The 27,686-nt window shown below is 47.8% G+C and overlaps 10 protein-coding genes across 24 annotated transcripts; 6 read left to right on the top strand and 4 right to left on the bottom strand.

The window, feature by feature from the left end:
* The first annotated feature begins 21 nt into the window (after positions 1 to 21).
* Positions 22 to 5,150, top strand: FVEG_01450 (hypothetical protein). Of its 2 annotated transcripts, XM_018888418.1 has the most exons (3): positions 22 to 1,166; positions 1,217 to 4,197; positions 4,246 to 5,150. In XM_018888418.1, the coding sequence occupies exons 1-3, from the start codon at positions 444 to 446 to the stop codon at positions 4,667 to 4,669; spliced, it is 4,128 nt and encodes a 1,375-aa protein (XP_018744324.1). In that variant the 5' UTR covers positions 22 to 443; the 3' UTR covers positions 4,670 to 5,150. The 2 variants fall into 2 exon arrangements, with proteins under 2 accessions (XP_018744324.1, XP_018744323.1); XM_018888417.1 differs by having other exon boundaries at positions 1,217 to 5,150.
* FVEG_01451 (dynamin GTPase) lies at positions 4,768 to 8,364 on the bottom strand. Of its 2 annotated transcripts, XM_018888420.1 has the most exons (4): positions 7,925 to 8,364; positions 7,481 to 7,867; positions 5,744 to 7,396; positions 4,768 to 5,677 (listed from the first exon to the last, which is right to left on the bottom strand). In XM_018888420.1, the coding sequence occupies exons 1-4, from the start codon at positions 8,021 to 8,023 to the stop codon at positions 5,366 to 5,368; spliced, it is 2,451 nt and encodes an 816-aa protein (XP_018744326.1). In that variant the 5' UTR covers positions 8,024 to 8,364; the 3' UTR covers positions 4,768 to 5,365. The 2 variants fall into 2 exon arrangements, with proteins under 2 accessions (XP_018744326.1, XP_018744325.1); XM_018888419.1 differs by having other exon boundaries at positions 4,768 to 7,396.
* A 398-nt stretch (positions 8,365 to 8,762) lies between these two features.
* On the top strand, positions 8,763 to 9,277 carry FVEG_01452 (hypothetical protein; the record flags this gene model as incomplete). The annotated part of the gene is made up of 3 exons (XM_018888421.1): positions 8,763 to 8,812; positions 8,872 to 9,002; positions 9,126 to 9,277. The coding sequence occupies 3 exons, from the start codon at positions 8,763 to 8,765 to the stop codon at positions 9,275 to 9,277; spliced, it is 333 nt and encodes a 110-aa protein (XP_018744327.1).
* An 807-nt stretch (positions 9,278 to 10,084) lies between these two features.
* On the top strand, positions 10,085 to 11,565 carry FVEG_01453 (hypothetical protein). The gene is made up of 2 exons (XM_018888422.1): positions 10,085 to 11,329; positions 11,385 to 11,565. Exons 1-2 carry the CDS (start codon positions 10,460 to 10,462, stop codon positions 11,532 to 11,534), a joined length of 1,020 nt encoding a protein of 339 aa, XP_018744328.1. The 5' UTR covers positions 10,085 to 10,459; the 3' UTR covers positions 11,535 to 11,565.
* A 1,198-nt stretch (positions 11,566 to 12,763) lies between these two features.
* On the bottom strand, positions 12,764 to 13,936 carry FVEG_01454 (hypothetical protein). Of its 3 annotated transcripts, XM_018888425.1 has the most exons (4): positions 13,891 to 13,936; positions 13,655 to 13,828; positions 13,308 to 13,567; positions 12,764 to 13,194 (listed from the first exon to the last, which is right to left on the bottom strand). In XM_018888425.1, exons 3-4 carry the CDS (start codon positions 13,536 to 13,538, stop codon positions 13,129 to 13,131), a joined length of 297 nt encoding a protein of 98 aa, XP_018744331.1. In that variant the 5' UTR covers positions 13,539 to 13,567; positions 13,655 to 13,828; positions 13,891 to 13,936; the 3' UTR covers positions 12,764 to 13,128. The 3 variants fall into 3 exon arrangements, with proteins under 3 accessions (XP_018744331.1, XP_018744330.1, XP_018744329.1); XM_018888424.1 differs by having other exon boundaries at positions 13,655 to 13,935; XM_018888423.1 differs by lacking the exon at positions 13,891 to 13,936 and having other exon boundaries at positions 13,308 to 13,677.
* Positions 13,937 to 16,190: 2,254 nt separating this feature from the next.
* On the top strand, positions 16,191 to 17,071 carry FVEG_14843 (hypothetical protein). The gene is made up of 4 exons (XM_018903855.1): positions 16,191 to 16,333; positions 16,393 to 16,443; positions 16,500 to 16,512; positions 16,575 to 17,071. The coding sequence occupies exons 1-4, from the start codon at positions 16,331 to 16,333 to the stop codon at positions 16,748 to 16,750; spliced, it is 243 nt and encodes an 80-aa protein (XP_018744332.1). The 5' UTR covers positions 16,191 to 16,330; the 3' UTR covers positions 16,751 to 17,071.
* Positions 17,072 to 17,147: 76 nt separating this feature from the next.
* FVEG_01455 (hypothetical protein) lies at positions 17,148 to 20,690 on the top strand. Of its 2 annotated transcripts, XM_018888427.1 has the most exons (5): positions 17,159 to 19,498; positions 19,547 to 19,817; positions 19,869 to 19,978; positions 20,031 to 20,362; positions 20,411 to 20,690. In XM_018888427.1, the coding sequence occupies exons 1-4, from the start codon at positions 18,424 to 18,426 to the stop codon at positions 20,357 to 20,359; spliced, it is 1,785 nt and encodes a 594-aa protein (XP_018744334.1). In that variant the 5' UTR covers positions 17,159 to 18,423; the 3' UTR covers positions 20,360 to 20,362; positions 20,411 to 20,690. The 2 variants fall into 2 exon arrangements, with proteins under 2 accessions (XP_018744333.1, XP_018744334.1); XM_018888426.1 differs by having other exon boundaries at positions 17,148 to 19,498; positions 20,031 to 20,690.
* Positions 20,691 to 20,742: 52 nt separating this feature from the next.
* Positions 20,743 to 24,163, top strand: FVEG_01456 (hypothetical protein). 2 transcript variants are annotated; one of them, XM_018888429.1, is made up of 3 exons: positions 20,743 to 21,095; positions 21,146 to 23,612; positions 23,657 to 24,163. In XM_018888429.1, the coding sequence occupies exons 1-2, from the start codon at positions 20,881 to 20,883 to the stop codon at positions 21,645 to 21,647; spliced, it is 717 nt and encodes a 238-aa protein (XP_018744336.1). In that variant the 5' UTR covers positions 20,743 to 20,880; the 3' UTR covers positions 21,648 to 23,612; positions 23,657 to 24,163. The 2 variants fall into 2 exon arrangements, with proteins under 2 accessions (XP_018744336.1, XP_018744335.1); XM_018888428.1 differs by having other exon boundaries at positions 21,146 to 24,163.
* On the bottom strand, positions 21,709 to 25,155 carry FVEG_01457 (hypothetical protein). 5 transcript variants are annotated; one of them, XM_018888433.1, is made up of 4 exons: positions 24,931 to 25,155; positions 24,496 to 24,875; positions 22,348 to 24,445; positions 21,709 to 22,292 (listed from the first exon to the last, which is right to left on the bottom strand). In XM_018888433.1, exons 3-4 carry the CDS (start codon positions 23,168 to 23,170, stop codon positions 22,030 to 22,032), a joined length of 1,086 nt encoding a protein of 361 aa, XP_018744340.1. In that variant the 5' UTR covers positions 23,171 to 24,445; positions 24,496 to 24,875; positions 24,931 to 25,155; the 3' UTR covers positions 21,709 to 22,029. The 5 variants fall into 5 exon arrangements, with proteins under 5 accessions (XP_018744340.1, XP_018744341.1, XP_018744338.1 ...); XM_018888434.1 differs by having other exon boundaries at positions 22,348 to 24,702; positions 24,846 to 24,875; XM_018888431.1 differs by having other exon boundaries at positions 24,496 to 25,155.
* Positions 25,156 to 25,300: 145 nt separating this feature from the next.
* On the bottom strand, positions 25,301 to 27,082 carry FVEG_14844 (hypothetical protein). Of its 5 annotated transcripts, none has more exons than XM_018903860.1 (3): positions 26,803 to 27,082; positions 25,923 to 26,754; positions 25,301 to 25,838 (listed from the first exon to the last, which is right to left on the bottom strand). In XM_018903860.1, the coding sequence occupies exons 2-3, from the start codon at positions 26,072 to 26,074 to the stop codon at positions 25,754 to 25,756; spliced, it is 237 nt and encodes a 78-aa protein (XP_018744346.1). In that variant the 5' UTR covers positions 26,075 to 26,754; positions 26,803 to 27,082; the 3' UTR covers positions 25,301 to 25,753. The 5 variants fall into 5 exon arrangements, with proteins under 5 accessions (XP_018744346.1, XP_018744343.1, XP_018744344.1 ...); XM_018903857.1 differs by having other exon boundaries at positions 25,301 to 26,400; positions 26,456 to 26,754; XM_018903858.1 differs by having other exon boundaries at positions 25,301 to 26,388; positions 26,456 to 26,754.
* Positions 27,083 to 27,686: the final 604 nt, after the last annotated feature.

Genomic DNA, 27,686 nt, shown 5'->3' with positions numbered 1-27,686 from the left:
TTGTTAATCACCAACTATTTCCATGCTTATGTCATGATAAAAATGGACCGCCCCGACCGACACTGTTATCGATAAGTTCAGAATTGGAACTTCTGGTTCCTGCTCCCTTCAGTTCTCTCTACCTACTAAGTACCTTACCTACCTAGGTAATAATCTAGGTATCGCTCCCCAATTCAAGACAACCCCGTGAATTTACTTCACGCCGCATTACGAGCAACGTTTGGTTTGTACAGAAACGCAGACGAAGCTTGAGCGTCCGATCCTTATTGCTTACACCTGCATTTCAACGCGATTTCTTTCCCCATTGCTCCTTACCATTCACGCAGACAAGTGTTGACCATCCTTTTCACTCTACATGCTTGATGACCCATCAAGCCAGTTGTTTCTTTCTGTGCCTCTCGTTCTGACTCATCGCTGCTATTCAGTAGCGCGTCAGATGAGGGATGGTTATCCCAGAGAATCAAGGGGCCGGCGCCTCTGGTTCAGCCGTCACCCCGGGAGCACCAATAGCCAGTGGTAGAAGCGAGGCCGACGTGCACATGGCAGATGATCTGGATTATGAACCCTCAGAGGCCTCTAGCCATGACCCTGCAGCGGCTCTGCTCGATGCCATCTCCCAGCCATCGAAAAAAAGGCACCAGTCAATGGATTGCAAGGCTGTTCAGCAAACTAAGAAAGCTAAGCTTGATAAAGCCCATCTTCCAGGCCCGGCGGCTCAGAGTCCTGTGAAGGATCGAGCCAAGCAGCTTCCGGAACAGATATGGCAACATATCTTCACTCTTGTACCACCCAGTGACCTGGGTCGTTTGTTGGCTGTCAACAAACTATTCCATGCCTTTCTTAGCCCCCCTTCCACTCATCCCCAAGTATGTTATGATGATGTACCGTCATCCTTTCCTTTACTGAAGCCAGATACAATCTGGCAAGCTTCAAGAAGACTGTTTTGGCCGCGTATGCCTGCACCCCTAAAAGGGAAATCGGAGATTCAGATGTGGCGTCTTGTTTGTTCTGTGTCTTGCCAACTCTGTGATTTGCGGAGCCAGAGAAAGCTACCATCTTCGAACAACGAAGCTTGGTGTCGTGGTCCAGGTCCAAGTGACGTCTGTCCCATTTTCCCCTTTGGTGTCTTCGCGTGCGGAAATTGCCTGAAGAAAAAGGGCATCAAGGTAGGTGTTGCCAGGATTCTTCCCGGATGCAATTCTAACGTCAGCAATAGGAACTAGAACTTCTCTTGTCTTCTTCATTTCCATCTGTTCTGCTCCCAGCTCTTCCTCCAGTGCTTGTGGATGCCGATATGCATGTTATACATCCCCGTGTCATACAAGCAGGGACTGTGCCGCCACACATCCAGGTTACGAAACTCTTCTGGTCGGAGCATGTTGAACAAATCAAGCTGGAATTCGAAAATGTCAAGGCACTTGGATCTGCTGCTGCCGAAGAGTGGATAAAAGGTCTAGAGATCAGAGGAAAGCAGGCTCTAGCTGATGCCTCTCGTTGGGAAAAATGGGCCAGTACAGGTGGGATGGCTCAGTTTCAAGCACCAAAGACTGCTGCCAAAGCAGAAGCTCCATTCTCATTTACGCCTCTGGCTCTTTCAGCACCCATTGGTAAGGCTTCATCAGATCCCGCTCAATCAATAATGCCATCGGAGGCTAATCTCCGTCTCTTACACACTTCGGTTCAGCAAAAACGGACGAAGGAGGAGGCAGCTCACCTTAAGGCTCAAAGGCGGGCCGACATTGAGAATCGAGCCATGCTACTTGATCCTCCGTTGACTGCAAATGTTCTAGCTCATATTCCATCCTTCCAGGCAGCACTCCAAATCATCACGCCGCTTGATGATCACGCATGGGAACTCTTGAAGCCCCGTCTTCTCGCTCAGAGGGTAGAAGCGGAGCTGCGAGAGAAGCAAAGTTATAGCAACCTCCGAAAACTTGAAGACAAGCTTCCAACAATGGAGGCTGATGAAAAGCCCGCTAGTGAACCAAGAGAAGTTACAGACCAGGAATGGGATGATATTCAGGGGCCTGTTCGAGCGCGCATATCGGAATATGCAGACGAAATCATCGAAGGATGGAACAACGGCGCCAAGGTTAAGAGAAAGAACTGTCCGCAATATGCCGCTGACGTGCTGCTGTACGTTCGTAAGAGGTTCTATGCCGAAGTCACAAAGGACACTGCTGCCACAATCGCGGCAGGGAAGAAGCCGATAGTCGAGCCCCCCGGGGGGCCCTGGACTCAACGGTTGACATTAGAGAACATGAAGTGGGTCTTTGATGTCAAAATCAAACCACGCACTGAGCCTATGCGCAAGGAGTTGTTTCTTTGTAACAGCTGCCTCGGTGTGAATGGAGTCTTGAAATTCTTTGGGTTCGAGGGTGTACTTCAACACTATGCAGCCAAGCACACAGTTGCTCTCAGTCTGGGAAACATTGTCGTGCACTGGAGAGCGGAGTGGCCAGAAGTGCCTCCTTTTAGTCCTGACCCTCTCACCAAAGAGAAAGCCTATCATGACAACGAGCCACGGAGCGCACTCGCGTCAAATGCCCTAATTCAACAAAGCTATTCTGCCTTTCAACCGGATACACCAGCAGGATATCCTCTGCCTGTTTACGGCGCAGAAGCACCGCAATTCTCGTTCTACAGTTCCAGACCTCCAATCTTTCCTATACCTGCATATGGGCAAGGTTCAGCCCATACCCACGGCCCATCTTACTCAACGACAACATATTACGATCCTGCAACATATTCTTCGTACCCAGGACCATTTTCTTCGGGGATGACACATATCTCTCAAAGACAATTGAACAGCTACACAAGACCTCAAGTTCTTAACCCTTCCGACGGTGCATCATATCCCAACTACTACGATAGCAATAGCATCGCCTCAGTCAACAGCATTCGTCAACACCAACACGAAAAATTCGTCAGGGGCACACAATCTGTCTGGTCAAAGGTTGGGCATCATAAGAAGATCCCACCTGCCGTCAGGGCTTACGTCGCCATTTACCATGCCAACAAAGTGTTCGAGGAGTCTGAGAGTGAGAGCCTACCGTTGTCGCTGTTCATTGAAGCTACATCGAAAAACAAGAAATTACGCAGTCTGAGGGCTCTCAATGGAGTTTCTTGCAAGGTGTGCAACGACGGCAACATCTTCCACGTACCTCAACTCGCCAGACATTTCGAAATAGAGCATGTCGAAAAGCCCCGGAGTCAAGGACGAGCACATATGGATTGGCGAACAGAAATGATAAAAATGCCTGAAAGCGAGCGAATGGCTGGACTGGAAATCAAGACTCGGGGAGACTCTGTCTTGTACACTCTTGTCAAGGAGGCTCTTCCCTGGGCATTCGAACAAGCCTTCATAGACAAATATGCTTTGAAGCCTGTGCAAACAACGCTCAATAACATTCCACCTCCGCAAGTGTCAGTGCAGACGCCAGCTCAGATATTCACGGCTGTGCCAAACAATCGGTCAAGGGAAGAACACCAGCAAAGTGATGTCGGGCATGTGATAGAACAAGCACAGCAGTCAGGTTATGCGGATCTGGGAAGTCAGTCTCTGGCATCAAGTCGACTGGATCTGCGTTTTCCCTCACATATCGAGTCTGAGCCAGACATACCACATCTTCGTCCTGCAAGCGAGGTTTATGGTCGAAAGATGGTCGCGGCTAGACAGAAACAGGGGAAGCCTGGATCCCAAGCCGCCGATAGTGCTTCAACGTTTGGCGACTACTCGCCACCGTACTTCGAAAAGCCTCAAGATTCACGTAGCCAAAGCAACAAGGTTGACGTCGAAGTCGAGACTGGGCAGGAAGTCACCACCTATCATGTTTCATATCCCACAGGGCCGCAGAACAAGGCTCATTGGCGCGAAGAAAAATCATCCGATTACCGTGACGTCCGAGAACAGCGTTACTCAGGCCCAGAACCAGCTAGTCCTCGTAACAGAAGCGCCTCGGTTGGCGACCGGCCTCAGGACCGTCCTCCGTTAGTGGCCCTCTCGACCGCTGCAGCACCTAGCTACGCGGAGGTCGAAAGAGGGGGGCGTGAAGAACCTCATGTGGCCCATAACCCCCATATGGTTGAAGAGGAGGTCATATACGTTGATGAATCCGGACGGGAGATCGGAAGAGGTCTCAGAGCCCGAAATACCCTTCCGCAGGAATCCAGATATGGCCCGGTCAACACTGAAAGGTTTGGCGAACATACCCGACCCTCACCCTCATGGTCTAACAACCATAGCCAATTCTATCATAGAGAACCTATCCCGCGGTCTCAATATGCACCACAAGAGCACCACTTCGATTCTCCATCTGGTTCTGATCATTTCTATCATAATTGTCACAGTACTCGTCCTCCACTAGAGCTTTCAGACGCATACAAAGTCGTTGAGACTCATCATCCGGACGGCAACTACTTCATCAGGCGCCCTGTACGGCAGGCTGGTAGATCATACCATGCCTATGAGACTAGACAGCCACGACCAGAGCAGAGCATGTTCCCTCAACGAGAGATAGCTCAAGGCTTTTCGGGTTACAACTTGAGTTATGAGGCAGATCCTTATATTCGGAGTCGATCTACTTTTATGACTAATTATAACAACAACCCACGATATCCGTCTGGTGTAGCAAGGGGGACACCAGCGGACCATGGGAGCCAGCGATGATTTACTCAATATACTTCGGCGCCGTAATGGGGGGAATGGCACCAACTAATTAGTGCCGATTCGTGTATACATATCTATATATGCAAGCTGCAACACCATGTGTATAATGTCTTTCTTCATTTAAAGTCAGTCCCTTCCTCAAGCAGTTCAGAGAACGTATTCATCGTTTGACAGATATTATAAAAGTAGTACATTGTGTGTATTTTGCTAGGACGACGAGCCGAGTTTGGTTTGCCTTTTTTTTTACATACATACATCCATACATACAAGCCCTCCTCTTGTATTCCGATCCGTCTTCTCGTCAGAGCCATTATCAGGAACTAAAGCTGAGTCTGGCCGCAATTCCAATGCCAGTTGGTGATGTACAAGATAAGAGGGAAAACGATGATAATGAAAAGAACAATATTACAACACTCTTTTCTTCTCTCGTTTCTCTCCTTCATTCTGCTTCTCATGCTCTGCTCCATTGAGGAGCAGAGCAGTCAAGATTGGTTCATGAGCCCGAGCCCTTGACCAAAAGCGATCGACACTGTTTGGTGTTTCCAAGTTATGTTCCGCCTTTCTCCTTCGAGTCTATCCTTCCATCCGTATATGGCTGTTACTGGTCTTCTTATCTTCATTATTCTCAGGTTGAACGGGACGCTGTCGCATAGTGGCCATTTGCCAGAAACCCATAGATCAAAATCAGTGCTGAATCTACAACACCTCACCAATGATCTTAGCGGCCTCACGATAGGTTTGAAGCAGGCGCTCGCACTTCTCGCGCTCCTTCTTGACGCCATCATCCTCGTAAAGGAGCTCCTCAAAGAGAGATTCCTTGTAGAGCTCGCTAACAAGGCGGTTCTGAACGACGTCCTTACAGTGGTTAACGAGGAGGTGCATAACAGCTTTAGGGACCTGGTCGGCAATGGACTCGCGAACAATGTTGAAGTAGGAAGAGATTAGAGCTCGGATAAGCTCCGTCTCCATAGCCTCGCGATCTGTCATAGCTGGCTCCGCGGATTCACCCTGGTGGTGGGGGTTAGTTTCGTGTGAGAAGAGGAGACCGGGCACCTGTAGATCCTCGGAACTTACCATTTGGGATGCCAAGCCGTAGTTCTTCCCTGTTCTATCGTACAAGTCATCCTCGGGGGCCATTGTTGTCGCTGTAGATGGCCGGGCAAACTCCCTCTCCCGGCGCACAATAGGGAAGCTAGTCTCCGAGTTTTGGCTGATATGTCGTCCGTTGGGCATATTGGGCATGGCGCCAGGGCTTGGAAGCGGACCGCCGATGGTCTGGCCATCCTTGCCGAAAAAGTAGTTCAAGAAGGAATCTCGGGCACCTCCGAGTCCCTGTTGGTTGAGTCGAGCAGGTGAAGCTGAACGAAGAGTGCCATTTAAATGCGTCGCGTTCATAGTGGCAGCAAGGCTGGAGGTTCCGTTCTCTCGGACTGAAAGAGAAGGCGATATGCTTCGAGGAGGCTTCGTGGCCTTTGCTCTTCCTGACTTGGTCTTCTCAAGCTTATCAGAAGGGCCACTGACACCGTCCTCATTTTCAGGGCCATCACCGTCAGCCTCAAGCTCCTGCAGACGCCGCTTTTCTCTGCGCTCGCGCTCCTCCTGGATCAGCCTTTTCCTTTCTCGCTCCTGCTTTGCGCTGACTACGTTACTCATGGCGGCAGCTGCGCCGAGGAAGTTAGGGTGATTAGTATTGATATAGGCGCGCTGGATAGAGATGAGTGATTCGACATATGATGAAGCAGGACCAAGACGCTCACGGAGCAAGTCTGAGACCGTCTCAATGAGCTTGGCCTGAAGTCTGGGGTATCGTGAAAGCTCAGTGGAGCCACAAGTGTGGCAAATCTTGATCAGCTCTTCGTACACAAGTTCAACACAACGTTGACTAGGAATTTCCAGAAGCTTGATCTGGGGCTTGACCAGAAGATCGAAAGCCATTTCCGGCACAAAAAGACTGGGTCGGGGTCCAGTGGAGTTTCGAATAGCGGTCCGGATATCAAGGGCGGAGAGGTTAGATGTAGGGTCGATGGTGTCAAGTGCGCTGCCGAAGACAGAATTGAAAATGTAGTAAATACGAGCCCCGCCACATAACTCCTTGGTGGAAATCTCGGTCGAGGTACCGTCAATGGAAGAAATGAAAGAGTTGGCGAAGCGCGTCATTTGCTGAAGGATGAGAGAGCCACGGTGCTCCTTTCCACTGAAATGCATGTCACCATAACTGGCCAACTCCTGTTGCGTCTGCCCCATAAGAGTGTTGAGTCGGGCTTTGATGTCGGGCAAACGCTCACGGATATGACCCATTAGCGTAGTGTTGAGGGTCTTAGCCAGGTAGTGAGTGCCACAGCGAATGGAGATGTTACGATAGGCAGGATGATGCTTGAAAAAGTCAGCCTCGGCCTGGAGAGCATCCTCCATAGGCTTGTTTCCTTGAATATCCTGCTGCGATCGATTGACCACGCCGATGAAGCCAAGCTTTAGAGGATAGACGCGGCCCGAAAGAATATCTAGAGCGTTTGTGCCATGATCCATGAGGTCGACCTTTGTCAAGACACCAATAGTCCTTCGGCCAAGGGGGTCAACATGGCGGGCGAGTTTAAGGGCTTCCGAGTTAACGATGTCGACGTTGGCGGGAGACACGGCGAGGATAATACTGTTAGGCTTGGCAATATATTCTGAAATGAGGTTTCGAGTCTGCTTCTCGATATCGGTAGGCTGGTCGCCAATGGGGACCTATGGAATGGTGGTTATGGTCAGTGATATTCAGGGGTTCAACGAAGCTAAGGATTATGGAGATAGAAAGAACAGGAAACTCACCTTGGTCAGTCCAGGCAGATCTACCAGAGTCAAGTTAAGGACATGAGGAGAGTAAATCTTGAGGTTGATAGGTTGTCGGTTGATACCCTTGTTGTTGCCGGCAACTCGGGATGTCTCGTTCTCAATCTCGCGCTTTACATCGCCAAAATCGTTGAACCTCCGGTTGGGGATGTGGTGGAACTCTGCCCACTCGGAACGGCGAGCAGCACCGGGGGATCGATAAGGATCGCTTGCAGGGTCGGGAGCGTTTTCATCTTCGGTAACGTTGATGAGCTGAAGGATCAGGGGACGACGAGTGCAGATGCCGGCTCCGCGCGGTAGAAAATCTCGGCCGACGATATTCTCAAGGACAGAAGATTTGCCTGCAGATTGGGAACCGACAACAACCTAGGCAACGGTCAGTCAGTGCTAGAGTAGCCAATTCAGGTAGCAAAAACCGCATACAATCTGAGGGAGATCCAAAGAGTCACTGCCAATGGTATTGAAAACCAAGTCTTGCAGCTTGTTGACTGTGGTGAGCAGATCCTCGCCAAGAGCAGCCATGATGATAAGAGTCCGATTTTGTGACGGGCGAGTTTGAGATTTACCGATGACAGAAACAACAGGACAGGACTGGACTGGACTGGACAGTAGAGTCAAGTGAAGCGTCCGTCACGAAACCCAAGACAGACACAAGGACACGGAGGATGTTCCGAATAATGCGCGCGTTGTCGCTAAATTCAAAATCCGTCGTCAGTTCCAGGAGTTCATGCGGTTCGGTCTGGGAGGCTCAGGCTCAGGCTGAGGATGGCTTTGCTTTGCTTTGCTTTGCTTCGCTTTGCGCAGTGGAGTCGAGAGCACTTTTGGGGTGATTCACGTGTATTTGCATAATGTTCAACCACCCCAGGCCAAGGTAATGTAGGTAGGTATGGATACCTCTAGCACCTATTTTTCTAGGCCTTGCAATGCCTAGCTCTAGGCCGCTTTACTGGCTCCACCGGAGGTTTTTCGGCTGTGAGGTGCCTCCCCTAGGACCTAGGTACCACACTGACCGCTTTCACACCCACCTACCTTACCTTAGGTACCTAGTTTACCTAGGTAGGGACTTAGGTACCTATTCCGGCGTTGCAGAGCCCTTCCATGCCACGTCACCAGCCACACCTGACAGGATGTTCTTATCCACCACTAGGTGCTTTAACGAGGTTCGCCGTAAGGCCTGACTTTTCTACTGTACCAAAGGAAACATGAAGATGGCAATAGATGCACTAGATATCAGCCAGAAGACCAGTACAGACACGGAATCATGAGTACTTTCGGTAGCCCCGGCCCCTTGCCAACTACAAAGCCAACACCGTGAGTTTGACATCGTCTACTGAGAACAATTCACTAAACAATTGCGTCCTTCTGAGCAGACCACAGCGTGGAAGCTTCCCTCTGGATCATGATGGTGAGTGGGCTGTACAAGCCAACACATCCAATGGAACAATTTTGACCAAAGTAACTGCAGGCGAGTGCAAGACTTATATGGCAAAGTACCTTTCATGTATGAAAAAGGTGCGAGGTCTAAATGACGAAGAATGTCGCGACCTTGCAAAGGCGTATCTATCGTGCAGAATGGACAGGTGAGCAAGCCTATAATGCTTTGACTTATTACACATACACGTAGTCAAATATCTCGGAACAAAGCGGGCTAATGGCGACGGGTATTTCAGAAACTTGATGGCCAGGGACGAATTCAAAAACCTTGGTTTCACAGAATCTCCACCTCCTTCAGCTGTAAAAGCAACGCTAGAGGGCGATAAGGAAACCAAGCATTGAAAGAAGAGACTGCCTACCTAGGTGCCTAGTTAATACGTTTTCCCCCAAATACCTACCTGCCTACCTACCTTAGGTATGTAAGTATGGAAATCGACGATGACAATTTGAGGAGTTGACTCTTGTGCACACTGCCTTATAGTTAGTTACCAATGTAACGGCCTTGAGGTACAGAGACTCTAATTCCTGACTAAAGATAGGTGACATTCGAGCAAATGAGAGCAATACACATCAAACCTCCAGTCCCCGCTTCAACTACTGTATCATAAGAACCTAGCAGATGGCGGTGGACGATTATTATCCACCATGGAAATTTATAAGAACTGCCATATACTGACTCCCTGCACCTCGCAAAGCTTCTAACAACAATTATCAACGAAATCATAAGTTTTCGTATTCCTGTCTCGTACTTAGACAGAGGCTTTTGTTGCTGGTGGTGATGCTCTGACGCAACCAAACCAGTAGTCCAACATCGCGTTGCCTGGTCAACCCCAGCCGGCTCGATTTGCGACCACCATTAAAACTATCGACCACTACCTAACTACTTCATACCTACCTACTACCTTAATAAAGCTGCCTTACCTTATCCCTCATCACTCTCTATACCTTGACAAAAACCCTCCGTATTTGCCGTCTTGGCCACCTCCTTAACCCTTTCTCTACCGGACACAATATTCTTCCTCCATACCGCATAAATATCTTCCCTCATCTTCTGGCAAAGATGCCAGGCACAGCAAGGACGATGGAGCCGAAGCGCAAGGTGACTCCTCCGTCACCTTCTTACATGACAGACGAGCAGTTCGGTATGACACACGGAATTGAGTATGGCGATCAAAGTCCTTGGCTAATTTCTCCCTCTGCTGAATAGCCTCCTACCTCGCAGGTCTTCGGTCAAACCGAGTCGCCAGGCCTGGAGGTGCAAGACCTCAACCAGCCGGTGCTCGTCCAGTTCCTAGCCGCTCGAGTTTGCACCGACATAGTACGGGCCGATTCACGCATGATCTTGCTTCTCCTGCCGAGAGCGCACCACCTATTCTCGACCGTAAGGACTCGAAAAGTCCTAGCGTTGCTGGTGGCAGTCTTGCCTCTAGATACTCTACCATCAGCAGAAAAAGCCCAGATTACTATCCAACTTCAGCTACAAACCCTTTGAGGCCATCCGACGTTGTTCCCTCAGCCACATACATGGAACGAGGTCAAAGATGGATGGAGAAGGAAGAGGCAAGCTCATTGCGCGACGCAATGGAGGAGATGGACATAAGGAAGCGTACAAAATCGCCTGTTCAGGAGACACCTGAGGATGATACTCGTCTATACAATGCTGCTCTCGATGAAGCTGCTGAGCTTGTCTGGCAACATCAGCATGGGACGCCTTCTCCCCGTCCCGAAGGGCCCTACCGCTATAAGCCACATCTCAGAAAGAATAGCTACGCCCATGCTCGTACTGCTAGTGTCGGTGGTACGCGATCATGCTCAGGCAGTTCTTCGGATGGTGAAGGCGTCGAACGTGAAAGCCGACCTGAGTTAGAGCAGAGGCAGCCAAGCATACAGCCAGATCACAAACACAAGACATACGGCAGTATTGGTCGTTCAGGCAAGGCTCCAGAGCAGAGACGCCAGGGAAGTCTGAAAAGAAACATTAGCGGGGAAGTAGGGCGTCCCTTTTCTGGAGATCAGATTTGGGAAGAGCCTGAAGTCTCAACTTCTGATAACATGAGCTTTTCTGGTCGTGCATCACCCGAGAAGCTTGGCAACCGAGCTCAGGCGGCCACAAACCGAGTCCGCTTCGATCCAACCCGGGAAAAAGAAGAAAAGGCCAAGCCCCTTGAGCGAGTTGAAATACACCGCAATCCTCCCACACGCTCTCGCAATCCTCTCTATACAAGAAACCTCTCCAACGACGGCTCCGTCTCTGTCGATGACAAGGTAGAGAGAAAGAACGGCATGGAAGTTCGGAGTCAGGACATTCGCGCGGCCACGAGCATGCGCTTGAAAGATCGCAGCCCAAACCTCCCGGAACCCACAGCCGTCAGTGACAGTCCGGGACGGCCCATTGTAAGCTTCGACGCCAACTGGAAAGCCCCGGACGAGTCCACTGATACCACCCCAGACCGGTCGCTTCCGGCAACCCCCAGCAGGTCCTCCTCCTCCTTCGTCCAGCCGGAGAAACCCATGGCGGTACCTAGTATCGTTGTGGCGGAGGAAAGTTCGCCGATGCCCAGGGCGCCAACGGGAACGAAAATCCCGTCGATCTGCATAGACGAGACATCCCATAACCCTAGAGGCTCGGTACCATCGATCAGCGTCCCCGATATTGCTATCAATGAGGCTCCGGGTAAGGGAGGCAGCATTCCGGCAATCATAGCCCCCGACGACAAAAGGAATTTAACCTCCCGTCCGCTACCTGATCCCGATGTTAGGGGAGCACCCCGTTCTGCTCAAAAGCCTCGTGGCCATTGGTCCCCAGCCCCTGGCAGCAATAGGCGAGCCGTCACGATTTGCCATGAGTGTGGCATGCCCATTGAAGGGCGTTTTGTGGCCCTGGCGGGAAGCAATGAACGATTCCATCCGCAGTGTTTCAGCTGCTATACTTGTGGTACTAACCTACAGGCGATGGAAATTAGCCATGAGCCTGATCATCTTCGTCAGGAGCGGCTTGATCGCATCAGACGTCGCGCGGCTGGCGAGATGCTCGAAGAGGAGCCGGGCAAAACGATGTCCGAAGACGGAGATGAGCGCCTGCGATTCTTTTGTCACCTCGATTGGCATGAGCTGTTTGCGCCGCGTTGCAAGCACTGCCAGACCCCTATTCTCGGTGAACACATAGTAGCTCTTGGAGCTCACTGGCACTATGGACACTTCTTCTGTGCCGAATGTGGTGACCCATTCGACCACGGCATGACACATATCGAGAAGGATGGCTATGCGTGGTGTATCAACTGCCAGACGAAGCGCACCGAACGACGAGCTCCGAAGTGCAGGAAATGCCGTACAGCTGTCATCGGACAGTATATCCAAGCGCTAGGCGGAGAGTGGCATGAGCATTGCTTCCGATGCGCCGAGTGTCAGGGCGGTTTCGACGATGGCCAAATCTTCACTAAGCATGTGCCCGAAGGCACTATCGTGCTCTGTACTGGATGCCGAGCTATGGAACTCAAAGCGTAATGATGATGATGTGTGTGATTTCGGCGTGCGTGTTTTCATTTTTGCATGCGTTTCTTTCGTGGTTGGTCTGTTTCCTTTCAGGTTTGCCCGTCAGCATATGATTTGTTTTGTGTTTCTGATTGGTCTTCACGAGTCTTTCCAGGGGAGCGCCGCACTCAGCGCTTGACTTAATCATGCAGATTGGCTCATTGGAACATCTTAGCCATAAGGCAGGATAGACACGGCGCGAACTGTGAGTCAGTGATTTCAACTTTAAATGGCCAACACAAACTTCGGTTCCGTCTACTTCATATACATCAAGTTATCTCCCCCATGTCTATGTGATCCTGACACATTGTTATTTGATAAACGTTATCTTAAAGAGCAAGATTGGACGGGCTTATTCTCTATGAGGCCAACCCACGCAGCTCGTTTGTACCACTGCTGCGAAGGAAGATATGAGAAAACCACATAGTTTATCACACGAGTCACAACGGGAAATAGTGGGACATTGTGTTGGTTGGGTAGTGTTTTGTCTGTCGTAAATCATTTGTCGACTTATTGTTTCAGTCTTCCTCTCGTCTGATGTACGCAAAGCCAAAAGTACAACCAGGTTCAATCGAAATCCAGTTCAAGAATATCATTCTTGTGTGTTCACCTCTTTTGAGATCTTCCTCCTGGTCATTGTTCCTCGGAGTTCCCCCTCTCTATTACTGTGCAGATCCGCCGACCTGCTCCTGGTGGACCTCGAGGGTATCGCCATCCTGCATCTCGAGCTACGGGATGTAACTTGTCAGCATGTGTGATCTCTCCAGAGAGTTTTCAGTAGGGCACAATTTGAAGCTGGGTATCAAACATCCGTGCCTGCTATAGGAAAGGGAAAACGTACCGCATCGGGTGTATCAGTGGGTTGGACTCGCGTGCCGTCGAAAAGAAATCGCACGGAGCTGGTCGCCTTTCCCTGGCGCTCGCAAAAGGCGCCCATAAGCTTCTCCAGCTTTGTGGTACGCTTGATCTTGAAGAAGACCTCGTTGTTGTTGTCGGTGACCTTGATGTTGAGGTGCTCGGAGTTGGCGGGTGCCTGCTCACCAGGAGTCCCGTTTTCGTTCTCGTTGGACATTTTGAATTGGTCTAGATGGAAGCTATGCTCTAAATACGAAACAGGGTCAGCGCGTGGCTCGAGGTGAAGTGCAGGAGTGAAAGTGTGGCGAGATATCGCAATAATCATAGTGTTACCTTAGCACGATGGTCGTTGATGGCAAGTTTGGCAAGTGGGGGTGATGATCGCGTTATGCGCGTTTGGCCGGCAAGAGATACGGAGTAGAGCGGCGAGCTACGAGCGGCGGCGAGAATGTGTGTGCGAGGGGGGAATGGTTGAACAGATCTGTTGTTGGTGGGAGGTGTAAAAGACTATGGTGGGTGATGAGCCTACTAAGATAGACAGATTAGAAGGCAATCAGCCTTAAACTTACCTACTAAGGTCAGTTGCCTCTCGCGCTTCGTTCAGCAGCACTGAGTTGAAGTCAAGTGGGAGAAAGAGCTAGGCCAACTCCAACAGTGTAAGTGGGGCCGGGAGGTGAACTACGGTTTTTGATTGGTTATCTGCAGGTTGATCGAATCCCTTCTGCTCTTCTTACCCTATACTTAAGGTACTATATTAAGTAGTTATTAAAACCTTAATATATTAAGTTTTTTCTTTATTAAATTACTATTAATTTTTTTATAGCCTTAACTTGGTAATAATTAATAAATAAAATCTAGATGTTTTAATAATAGCTATAAAAGTATTAATTATAAAATCTCTAGCTAGACTAAAATCTTAATAAATTTAATTAATAAAGTTACTTTTAGGCTATAGTATCGTAAGCCCTAGTTTAACTACTGTTTTATTATTAATTTTACTTTATTTACAGTTTAGATATAAAGATAATTAGTTATATATTTAAGTATATATATTTAATTAATAAAACTAGTTATTATTAACTTTAAATTAATTTAACTTTTACTAACTAACTTATATAAATAAAGTTAATTTTATTTCTTTATAAAACTTTACTATTACCTTACTTTTATCTTTATTAATTTAAAAGCAGCTCCCTTTTTATTAAAATAACCCTTTTAGCTATATTAAAAAGCTACTTTTTATATATATTTAAGTTTAAGCCTATAAAGGTAATAAAGAAAGCTATCTAATTTAATTAAAGAAAATAACCTTTTTTTAAGTATCTCTTTAAGTCCTTACAAACTAATAGCTTATTATTAACTTAAGTTATATTAATTAAGCTAGAAAGGCTTATATATTAGATTAACTTAATTAAGCTATAATTAAAAATAGCTATTTTAATAAAGTTAAATTAATACTTTAATAAAAAATTCTTTTTAATAGTAGCCATTATTATATATAACTTTTTATATTCTTTCTTATTAGCTACTTTTATAATAGGCTTAATAGCTATATTAAAGTTATAGTAAGTTATATAATAAGCTTAATTATATAACTATAGGCTATTTTATATAATAAGTATTATATTAATAGCTATAATTAATATTAGTAATTATAACTAATAAGTTGTTAAGGCTTGAATAAAATAGCCTATAAATTCACTATAAGTAGTAGGATGTACTATAGTGACTGATAAGGTAGAAGAGGAGGAATTAAGTGGATAAAAGGTTGTAACTGCTGAATAATAAGGCATAGGGTAGGATTTATAAGATAAAAGTGGGTCTGTTAAATAGAGCGAATTCTTCCGAATTTAATGATATATATTATGTAATAGAAAAGTTAATAAGTCTCTAAGAAAGAAGGAGTTCCCTAGGTGGGAAATCCTGGGTCTTATATAGACCTCTAGAAAGCGGGCATTGTGATTCCCAAAGCGGGGTAGCTTCAATAATGATGAAAAGACTATCACAAAAACCGCCAAAATTCGGAGAAAAATAAGATATACTTTTTTCCCAATTTGGAAGGCGCTAGGCTTTAGTAGGCTCATAAAGCTTAAATGGGAAAGTAAGGTTTCTCGTGGTGTGTCATGAATCATCCAACTGAGGGGTAAAAATCTGATATACGTAATCCTCATTATATAATCATCACGTGACCTAAGTCACGTGACTTTCTTACTGATATTTCCTTAGTAAGAAATTATTAAAGTTTATAGAAAAACTTTAATATGTGGAACTTGCTCAATTCTCCACATTTTGCTTAGGTAAGCACACCAATCGAAAGCCCTGAATTTTCTCATTATTTTGGTATATAATATGCCCTGATTAGTCATCGGGATCATAATATATTCCTTAGTTATATAATAAGACCTTTATATAAAGTCAGGTCTTAACATAAGTCTAGGAATATACTTTATAATAGGTATACTAGGCTTAATATATTATAAAAGTTAATTAAAGATCTTTTAGCTAAGGTAAAAGAAGAAAGTTAATATAGCTATTAAGAAGTAGTATTTATATTACTTAATTAAAGCAGTAATTATACTACTTAAGGTAAATAAACCTTAATTAATACTAACTCTTATAATTCTAGCTTACTATAAGGGCCTTACTATTTAAGCTTTTATTTATAAAGTTAAAGGCTTAATAGCTTTAAATAAAACCAATAATAATTAAAAAAAAATTAGTAATTTAATAAAGCTATAAAAAATAATATTAAAAAATATATTTCTTTTATATATTTAAGTATTAAAATATATAAAGTAGCTAAAAGCATAATATCAGTTTTATATAGCTAATCTGCATTTATATATCTTATCCCTTTCTTATAGCATAATGTCTATTTATCATTATCACACATAAGGCAAGACATCTGCGTAAACATTTATATTATCACAGTTAATATATCTGTTTAATATCTACTTGGTCATATTTTAATACGCAAGACCACCACGCTACAAGTTATTATACCCGACCATGGTTTGTCTCGCGATACACGACAGAGTAAACGCTCGGGAGAAGCTAATGGATAACCACAGGCCCCGAAAGATGATGATGTTAAGGCTAAGCCTGCTTGTCACGCACGTGCAGTAAGTTCCAAAGCCAATGATATTAGAGTGACCGTTGGGATCTGACACATGTGCAGTGTGCAATTCAAAGTATTCCCCCTAAGACACGAGAATACAAGATGAAGACGAAATACTGACCCAAGTACAACAAGACTGTCTTACCAGCAATGGCTACAACGAGGCCAAGTGCCAAACTGCAATCAAGCGGCTTTACGAATGCTGTGAAGCATTTTACGAACGCTACGGCGAAGATGCGTCTACTGTGAGCTGCCCGAAGCCCAATCTTCTCAAGCTCAAGATGAAGCAACTCCGGGAGGAAACTAAATGATATGTAACGCTCGTCCTTGGGGTGTCCGCCGGTTTGGGAAACGCTGGCAACTTGAATGATGAGCGCCGAATCTCTTCTAGGCGATCGTTGAGCACGCAAGAGGCCTCATGGACCTGAACAAGCATTGAAGGCCTGTTCCGAGACTCTAATACGAATGCCGATGACATTATGATAGAGAAGAAGAAAAGAAAATTAAATTTGCTGTTTGGTGGAGACGTACTTGAACCAGAACAGTGCTGAGTGCGACCAATCCTCTAAAATACACTGTACAATACGCGCGCGTGCAATCGCGGCTGTTTTCTTTTAGCGCAAAGGTCCGAGCTTGCTCAAAAGGCAGGTTTATTACGGAGGTACGGAGTACACAGGCATGATTTCACTATCCAATGAGAAGCACTAACGAAAGGAAAGTACGTACCGCCTAGAGCTCCAACCCACGCGCCAGTGCAGTAGCAACCAAAACAATTCTTTGATTCTCTACCTCTGAGTACTTGTATCAAACCTACCTACACAAGCATCCTCGGCAAACTTCACTAGCATAATCCTTCCCTGACACTCACAAAAGCGATACACGCGACGAGATACCCGTTCCAATCTTGGGCATGCCTATGGTTTTAATCGATCTTTACGTTTGACCTGCCGGCCGAAACCTGCCGAAAAGGGTTGTTGCTTCTTCGCGCTGTGTACCAAACCATACACTCGACTTGACAATCCCCAAGACAGACCAACCTGAGTCACTGAAATGGCACCTGTCGAGGCAGAGAAATTTCTATCTTATGAAGCCGGGCCCGAGGTCGAAGAGTTCGCCAACGCGCTCGACGACTGTCTCTCCCCTCCTCTCTCAAACGAAGAACGACGAGAACGAATACTAGGCCTACCTAGAAAATACTACGAGAATGCCCTTCGACGCCTAGCACAGGTTCGACCGCGTATGATGCGCAACGGTCAAGACGATGTCGACATGGATGTAGACGATGATGTTGCTAATAGCAACCCTGCCTCAGCAGAGCTTGTCAAACGTCTCGAGAGGGAAGCGCAGACATGGGATCTATTGCGCAGGCTTCTTCCACTGAGATATGCTAGTTCTGATGACGGGCAGAGCGCTTCCAGAGCCGATCAGAGCTCCGTGGGTTCAGGAGGCTTGTTTAAGAGTTTCCTTGCTAGTGATTCATCGGCGCGCGAACGACAAGCAGTCATACAATGGCTCCAGAGCAATGCTTCTTCGGGACCGGATATCAACGAGCTTGCGCATGAACTCCAGCAAAATGCCGACCGTGGAGATATCATCGCTCACGGCTGGCTTCACACTCGCTCTTCAATCAAGCTTAGGAAGAGCGTAACAGCCTGGCCCCATCTACTGGATCGCCAGTCACCAGCTATCGCGACCTCATTTCACACCTCAGATGGCTCACCTCTGGTGACACAGCTGGACCCAGACGCTGCGACTCGCCAGGGGCGAAAACTTGAACCGCAAGATGAGTATTTTGAGCGTGCCATTTGGTTAGGTTGCTGGGAACATCTTCGCCGAGGATCAAGCTTGGACACTATCCGTGAATGGTGCCAAGAACGAACCGAAATGTGGCGGGCTATCTCGACCTCTGCGATACTTCTTTCAGCCGACGACAGCCAGGAAGTGACCGATACTAAACCAGCATCACTCGCTCTCTGGCGACGAAATGTGCTTCAGCTTGTCTCGATCTGGTGGCTGTGATGACTATGAGCGTGCGGTATATGGTGTCCTATCAGGAGACATCCCGAGCGTCGAGAAAGTTGCCCTGAACTGGGATGATTTTCTTTTCGCGAACTACAATGCATTGCTACGCACACAGCTTGACAACTACATACTTGGACAATGCCCAGTCGACGTTGCTTCAAACCTCACACAATCCTTTCCTTCATTTGACGCTATTCAATTTCACGGGGAGCCAAGTACAGTTGACATACGTCTAATTCGAGCTCTTGAAGCCAACCCCCAGATCAAAGACGAAGCGAACGAACCCAATAAAGCGTTGCAGGCATCATTAATTTCCAAGGAAATTGGTCAATATCTTTATCAGCAGGGCTTGATCATTTCTTCTGACGCAAATCACAACGAGTCAGCACTGTACAGATCAGAGCCTAGTAAGCTTGAGGTAAACAAGGAGAGGTTCTTTCAGTCTACGCAGCACTATGGTCTGCGGATCGTCGCGCATATCTACGTCCTCATCAACCTCTTGGATAAGCTGAACTTGAAGGGCGATTCTCTAGCCCCTGCCTTTTCTCCTCCTGAAACGAGACGTTCCCAACAGAACCTCATTGCCGGGTACGCGAATTATCTTCGCCTTGCTGAGTTTCATGAATTAATACCTCTTTACTGTTCGATTTTGGAACCCCCACGGTCATATGAGGTGCTTAGCTACAACCTCATTCCCGAAAATGAGGCGAGCCGACGTTTACTACAGTTGAGACTTATTAGGAAAGCTGGCATCGACGTGCTGGAGTTTGTCAAGACTCAGGCATGGCTTTTGTTCGATAATTTGGGTCCGGCGCAGCATGGATGTCCTGCCAAGGAAGGATTTAGCATCATTGAGCCTGGCCCACCTACTTCACGCAGCGGTCGCCCTGTGAGACCCGATTTCTTTGGCGATGATGAAAGATTCGTTGATCAGGCACATGAGAACCTCATCCGATCACTAGAGTGGCTGGTACTAGTGCAAGAGACATGGCCTAACGTGTTGTCTATGGGGACTAAGATCTACAAATTCTTTTTGCGTGAGTTGTTTTGCTATAAGTAATGTTCGAAAACTGACAACGCCGTAGGCAATATGCACCTCAGCGCTGCTCGTCAGCTGATGAAGCGAGTTCCATTCTCAGAGGTCCTTCATGCAGCTACGGAAGAAAATGCCGACGAGATGGAGTTATACGAAGACATTCCCGAGTTTTGGGCGAGGCAACTTGATCGGAGAGGTATTCGGGACGTGACACCACAACAAGCACTTTCAGATGCCCGAAATTTCCGTGAATTGGAGAATCTAGTGCGAGCCCTGGATAGCTTGGAGACGGTCGCGTCGCTGGCCGAGCTTAAAAATGAGTACGCCGACCGAAATAGAAAACGCTGGAGCATGATATTAACGAGAGACAGGGACCAAAAGAGAAGCCGGGAGTTCTGGAACGCTATTGGTGACGAAGTCAAGAACACAAAAGAAAACATGCAGCCTCTTCTCAAGAACTGGCTCCTGGTGGGCATTGAGGGTAAGTGAGCCCCTTTCATCAGGCCATATCTCAGTGCTGACACACAAATTAGAAGGTGATCAAGAACTACGAGATCTCCGTCAAGCTTATCTCCCCGAAACAGTTCTAGCATATGTTGGCACGCTGCACTTTGCTGGAACTGGCTTGTCTCGAGACAACCTCTTGGAGTGTATGGAGCTTGCTTCCATCATTGCAGAGCGCGATTCGGATCTGTCGGTTGCATTCTTAGAAGCTGGAAGAATGAAGGAGCTGGTGGAGGTCTTTGCTGCCAGCAGCAAGGCATTGGCCATCAGCACTGGTGAAAAGAGAACGGCGAGCACTGGCAGCAAGAAGCTGCGAGAGATGGGTTGGTCCCGGGATCTGTGGTCTGTCAGGCCATAAAAGGTTTCCTTCCATTCTGCCATCCCTCGCATCTGTTGACTGATTGTCGAGTTGTTATTTCGTTACCTGAGCGTCGACTCCAGCAAGTACGCAAGGATCTGTCAATTCTCAGTTGGTGAAGACGGGCATGAATTGTAAAATATTAGGGGTGTTGGTCGGAATCACTACATAATAGGAATTGAGTCAATGAAGAAACGTTCTGGATCTCAATAAGTTAATCAAGGTAATGAGAACAGGAAACTCAGATGATTAGACGACGTATTTGGCTTGCAGCATTCCATTTTCTTTACTCCGTAGTGTTCTGATTATTCCAAGATTGATAATTCCCGAAACGTTATGGGAGGTGGGCTAGGCCTATGACACAATCTGTCAGAAGCTCCCCCACTTCAGACCTGCATCTTCCAAATTCAACTCAACGTGAATGAAAGTTTACATATCTTACCTACTTAAGGTAACCATCGCATCTACTCCTTACTACGGTACTTCCCAATAGCAAAGAGCGCAGCGGAGTGACAACTGCAATGGCAAGCTTCGCAGCTGATATGCAGGGCGCGACTCCTCCTGTTCTCCCCCCCAAGCCTGGCAGCCATGAGACAAGTCGCATTGCGACGCCGACCTCATCAGGCGTACCTCCACCATCTGAAGGCCGCATACCTTCCAACACTGTAACTAACGCACCAGCATCAATTCCCGACCCAGGCGAGCAATGGCTCCCTCAGATTCTACAGGACAAGTCGTATGTGATACCCCGACCGCAAGAGTGCACTTTCTGAATTCTGTGGTAAGAAAACAAGACCTGGCTGAACTGCTTGGTAACCCAACTCTCCTCAACGCATTAACGCACTCGCCTGAATCCATCCACCCTTCCCTGCTTGTATCGCATCAAGCTCTATCCGCCGCCCTCAACGAAAACATCGACCTAGCTGGCCAACTCACGGACATGGAAGCTCGGCTATCCCATCAGCGCGCATCGACACAGGCACGACTTCTCTCAACACACACACTCGAGCGGCAATGGCGCCAGAAACAGTCTGACATGGATCACGCGCTGGCGCCCTTCTCACCAGCAGCGTTATACCAGCAGTTAGGACAGGGCGTCCAGGAGCAGGCATCGGTGTGCGAGGCTATGGAGGAGAGTTTCCTCGACGGAGAGGGAGAAGGAGTATCGGCGACGGAGAGGGAGGTTACTGATTGGGTGCGTAAATATAGAGAGGCTAAAGTCCAGTACTATTTGAGACAAGAGAGGAAAGAGAGATGGGACGAGGGACGCGTCGGTGGATGGAGATGAAGAGTTCTAGGTGTTTACATGGCGTGGGCGTTTGATGCATAACACTGTTTTAATGAAATTTCAGGTCTCCGGTCTTAACTGGTGTAGATCACCGACACTCACGAATCACGACGAGAATCATATGCTGGACATTTGCTTCAGCCTTGTAGACGATTACCCCAGATTCGTCCCCTTTGAGGTTAGACATCGATTTTGTAACACGACAAACTGTTACATGCGATATAGCTGGGACGGATATGCCATTGAATACTGCTCACTATCACCAACGCTCGTTTATCCAATATGGGTATCTATGTTACTGACTTTGAAAGTCGCACAAACCTGCTAATCCTCTTCAATGGCGCCATGATTAATAAAAAAAGACAAAGCTAGCGTCTTCCTGTCATAGCGCGCTGAAAGGACTCTTCTTCATATCTGGGCTACGTGGGCTCATGGGCAGAGCAAACAGATCGTCGTCGTCATCTCGCCGTAAAGGTCTCACAGGGGCCGAGGCAGCTGTTGTCACGTCGCCATGTAGTGCAGCATTCAGCGATATGGGACCTTTAGATGCGTTGCTGGCCATGGCCTCATGGGACGACACAGCGATATCACGCCCTCTGGGTTGAAACGGATGAGATTGGCTAATGGGACTCATAAAGGTGTTCGCTTTTGAGAGAAGTCAGCTTGTGCACAGGGACTGAGAGCGATGGATCTCGAATACCTGTCGTGCTCGGTGTTAGATCAGCAGGTGATGTGGCCAGCTTGAGACCTTTGAGCTTGTCCCCCAAGCGACCCGTAGGTGAACGAGTGGCTACAGGAAGAGGGATGGAATCACTGGGAAGTTGCGGCGTGTTGATGAATGTGTCGAGAATCCATTGCCTCTCGGCGAGGGCCATCTCAACACCTACTCCCTCAGCATTATTGCGAAGCTCGTCGGCTACCTCCCGATCTATGGCTGCCAGGCGTTGGCGAGCCCATAGTGTGTGCAGGACTCCCCGGTTGCCTGGATCAGCGGCAAGGCCTGGTGGGAAGATGGCCGGAAGTGGTTTGAGGGTCAGACTAGGTGAGCCAGGCGGCGTGATAGTGATGGTCGGGGGGACCGTGGCATCAGCGGGGAGCAGGAAGAACACACGGCGACGCCGTTGGCGAGATGAAGCCGCAGGAGCAGTGCCTGCACCAGAGTCTGGCTCAAGATCAGTAGCAGGGAGGTTAGTAGATTTCCCGGGCCACGACACTTGCCAGCATGCTCTGTTGATGCTGTCCACCGGAGGAGAGGCCGAAGCCGGCTCCGTTGCGGAGATGCGATCGGCAGCCGGAGCGGATTGTTCACCGGGGGTGTCGGCAGGAGAATTGGCAGATGCAGCGGGGCCCGGAACGGCATCGGGATACCACTCCACCATCAGAACCTTTGTACCAGCATCGCTGAACTCGAAGCGGGCTAGGTGCTGAGCCTCCACAGAAGGGACGATAGGGGCTTCACCGACAGCGGCAGATGCAGATGGGGTTCCAGGCCGAGAAGAGCCCGAAAACGGGTCAGTCGTCATGGCTTAGGGCTACTTGCTCGTGCCGGGGGAAGCAAGAAGATAACAAAGAAGAAAACGATATTAAACTCCTGGATGAACGCTGCTGAAGAGTATTGAGATGGAGATGGAAACGTGGATTGGGATGGGGATTGAGAAGGCGGAGACGGGGTCGAAATCTGGGAGGCACTTTTGATCCTAGCCCGATGGCTTTGTTTCGACTTCGTTCTAGGTAGGCTGTAGGCTCGCTGTGTGCGCTGCCTCTCTCCCTCCCTCTCTCTGTGCAACGGCTGGGTTATTGCTGTCTTCTCGGCGACTTGGGCCTTTGCGTTTTTCGAGGGTCCCGCCCTTTCTCGGACCGAGACGAGGTTATTTCGGTGAATAGTATATTGGTTTAGTGAGGTACGGGAAGGAGCACCGGACACATTCCGCAATGCAGCCGGAACAGTATCGGGTTCTAGCTAAGGTATGTCAAAATGAGTTGACTCTAAACGTCTCTGATGAGGGTAGGCGACGAGTCAGAAGGGAGGAGACGGCGGTGGCGGTAGGTAGTGGCGGGGGAGTTGCCAGTTTCAGGACATTGACAGAAGACGGAACATTGGTTAGGTTGGGTTGAACACGAGATGAGATGGAACATGACATGACATGGTTGTCAGCCTTTATTTTTTTGAGCGTTTATTACATTATTAGAGGGGAGAAGTTTGAGGGGAAAGAAGTGGACTGAACGCGGGATGGGACGGAATGGACTTGGGGAAATGCTGTGGACGCGTCTACCTACCTCCATTCAACATTTGGGTAGGTAAGTTAGTAGGTTAAGGTAGGTAATGATAGTCGTATCTAGTATGCCCATATCCGTAGTACAATACTGTAATGGCGGCGGATTGCACGGAAAGGGAAGCTGTTTCAGTGACAAGAATAGACGATCCAATCATTTCAGTGAAGTGCTCAATAAGACCTGTTTATTGGAAATGGAAGCAAGATAGAACACGCAGAGAAGCGTATCCATCCCCTGGGCACATACTCCGTAGGTACTTGCCTTACATAGTACCCAAAGATAGGTACCGCACCTTAAACTCATCAGTAACCTTACCAGTTAGGGTGCTAGCCAAGGAAGCAGAGAGTTCCTTCGATGCATCACCTTGACCCTGGGAGTGGTCTCTAGCGTCTCAGAGCTGGGGCAGCAAAAGACAAGTAAAAGATAAAAAATACATATTGCCTTTTACCCAGCCTTATCCAAAGTCAGTCTTGTGTCTTCGACTCCCAACTCAAGATACCGTCTACAACAGGCCATCGAGTGATCTAGTCTGTAGGTTAGGACGTTAACGTGTACTGACTGAGGCAGTGCTGACTCTCCGGGCTGCTCCCTTCTACATAGGTAGGCCTCCCTGGTCTTGTTTTGACTTAGTCCCTTTATAGGTTAGGTAGGTTATTAGCACTAGGTTGCTAGGCTGGGCTGGACTTTATCGGTATATCGGGACGAAAGCCATTCCCTATCGGCCGATTGCGTGACAGAATTGAGACCAGAGTGATTAGAGTCATGAATATAACAGCATCTACTGTACAGTCTTATTAGAATCAAGCTCTATTAACATGTGCTGCTGATCTCTAGCAGATATTCTAAGCAAGTGCCTTTGTGAATGATACAGGTGATCTCAAGCTGGTATCCCTTGGCTCTAAGTTGTTTGTGCACATTGCGTACCTTGCATTGGAATATTTATCTTTTTTTTATCTGAAACAGAATCCCGAGTCAACCCAAAGTTATACATATCACAAGAGAAGCTTACTGAGATGCCGGTCCAGTAGAGGAAACGTTACAGGATTCTCATGCCAATGCGGCGTTGTCCCAAAAAACAAGGCTCGTCTACCATATTGACGTCTGTATCTATTCCACGAACTGCCGTAGGCTCTAGCTATATAACTCTACTCCGAGTCATTTTACTACAGCATAGGCTACTGATCCCCTGTGCTCAGAGCAATGTCTTGCTTCTCTACAGACTCACTAGCCAACCAGGCCCAAGTTGATTCTCAAGATCGGCGTCAACGAGACACAGGATATCGAGCTTGTAACGGATGGGGCCAGTCCTTCTGCCCAGAACCACCGCAGTAAGGCCGCGACTAATAGGGATACCCCCCCCCTTCTCAAACCCAACATACCTGGGTTTGTGTGTCTCGGGTCCGTTCAGCTGGTCCTCGCATCCACAACCGTATTCAGACAACTATAATTATCTAACTCTCCATCACTCGAGAGATTGCTGAAATTCAAATCTAGGATTTTGACGTCTTGTAAGTGATATCAACCGTGCTGATAACATCACTGATAAGATATATATGATAGTAAATGCCGTTTGTATGCTTTGTATTGGCACTTAAAAGCTCACTCACGACAATAGCCCAACGGCTTTCAACTGACTTGACCAGAAGTCTCTCGTGACGTGGAGAAATGAATCACACATCCCCTGAACCAGGTTGCTCGAGACACACAAATACACTACATTGCAACATTGTGAAGATATTCTATTTCAAGTCGGATAAGTAAAGCTCTTTCATCACTATAAAGGCTTGTATATGGACAATGAATGCTGCTAAGAGAGCTTCGAGCCACCTGTATCAAGCGAACCCCTCAGACCACGCGATTCGCACGGCAAAAGCACTCGCCCGTTCGGTCTCGAGCTCTTCTATAGAACTCACTTCACTTGGCCTTTTGTAAGCTACTGTGCTAAGTACATATGCAGCTCTCGGCCGGAGAGAGGGTCCTCGGCTTGACTCTGTTACATACAAATGGATCCACGCAATTCCGGGGGCAGATATATGTTCATGGTCCAAGCTTTTCGGTGCCATTGCTCGTTCTGCCATCTGGGGATCAAGTGAGGTGAGGTGAGGTAATTGTAGTCCACAGGGGTAGTGTTCTCCACGAATTCGTAAAATCATTCTAGGTCTCGTGAGTCGTATCTATGGGCCTGGCATATTCGATACGTTATCTCCTCTCTTGGTGTATCTCACACGAAGTTGTCAATGACAAGCCAGCAGAAGGCTGTTTCGGGTACGTTGGCAAAATATGAAGTTTGCATGAGCTTTGAAGATAACTCAGCATCATACTAGGGAAAACCAATGAAGAGGACTTCGATATCAGGTTCGAGATGTAGATATATTAGCTAAGCTGGCCCATCATTGTCGTCATCACCGTGTAGCGTATTCAAGATAGTTATATGGTATGTATCTCACTATCCAGCTCGTTGAAAGTTCTGGCCGCCGATCTGAAAGTTAAGTTACTGGACTTCCGTCCCCCGTGGCCGGCACTTAGACACGTACCGAGTAGGCTATATGGAGGCGATACAATTCCCTCCGACCCAGGCTGTCTCATTGCTTGGTTATTTGACGGAGTGTTCATGAAGATAATATTACATATGGAGTATAAACAGAAGACCAGGAAGGATAAAAAAAAAAACAAAAAAAAAAACAGCAGGGTAAACCCATTCCGAAAAAGTCTGCGGAAGCCTGCAAGACCCAGTATATTTTGGCCGGTTAAATGCAATCCCTGAAGAATAGACCGAGATATCAACGGGTGGCGGATCCGGTGAAGACCCGGAGAAAAGCCAGTTTTAAGGAACCTACCTTAGTTAGTATCGAGATACCGGTAAGCCAAAGCCAAGACAAACCTAGGACCAAACAAGAGCGCTCCAGCCCAAGCCTCAAAAAGAAAAAGAAAGGAGAAAAAAAAAGAGAGAGATCCATGGTAGGAGGAGAAAAATCTTACCAGGGGTTATTTTCTAAGCTGCCATCTCTTCTCCCCAACGGATCTGTTAGGCCAAGTACCGTATCAATAAGGTAAGTTATTTCCCGTGCGGCTGGTCATTTAATGGGATCGCGAGTAGCTTGTTAGCTAAAACTCAAAAACAGCCAAAACAGGCGCTGTAACGTTGTTTTGATAGAGCTTCGGGAACAATCAACGGGAAAGCCATACGCAACGCATCTGAACCGCAATGAACCACACAGGAGGCACTTGTCCCAGAAGCTGCATGGCATGCCATGGAACGGATGGGAAGATAGAGTAGGGCCGGCCAATTGGGCCGAGTCGGGAATTTCATTGACGATCATGGGGGATCAGTCAAGCAATCTCACACTGTGCGTCGCTCGCAAAAGTTAGAGTAGGCACTCGTAGAAGCACCTCCTGCGTACCGTGCAATGACTGTACACTACTATGAACCGGCGTTTTACTGGAGCGTTGCAGTGGAGGGCAGATACATCACCAACGTCAGCTGGTCACTAAAAGTACCTGAGGGCCACAGGCAATTCAGGGTCAGAGGAATGCTAATGCTAATGGAAACTGCTGTTGTTTAGGTTGTGGGGAGATTTGCGCAAGGCAGTGGAGAGCTTTCCACGGGCTCCATCGTCATCTGGGCCTGGGGCTTTTCTTCTCTGCTGCCCAGATTTCCTCTCCAGGAAGCCCAAAGCACCGGGGAGATTCGCTCACGCGGTTTCTCCAGACTGGAGTACACCCACGCGCTATGTTTAAAAAGGGGCCCCAATGTCCCCCCACAGC

This window comes from Fusarium verticillioides, chromosome 1, assembly GCF_000149555.1.
Source record: "Fusarium verticillioides 7600 chromosome 1, whole genome shotgun sequence".
NCBI classification, from domain to species: Eukaryota; Fungi; Ascomycota; class Sordariomycetes; order Hypocreales; family Nectriaceae; genus Fusarium; species Fusarium verticillioides.
This window is presented reverse-complemented; position numbering and strand designations above follow the sequence as displayed.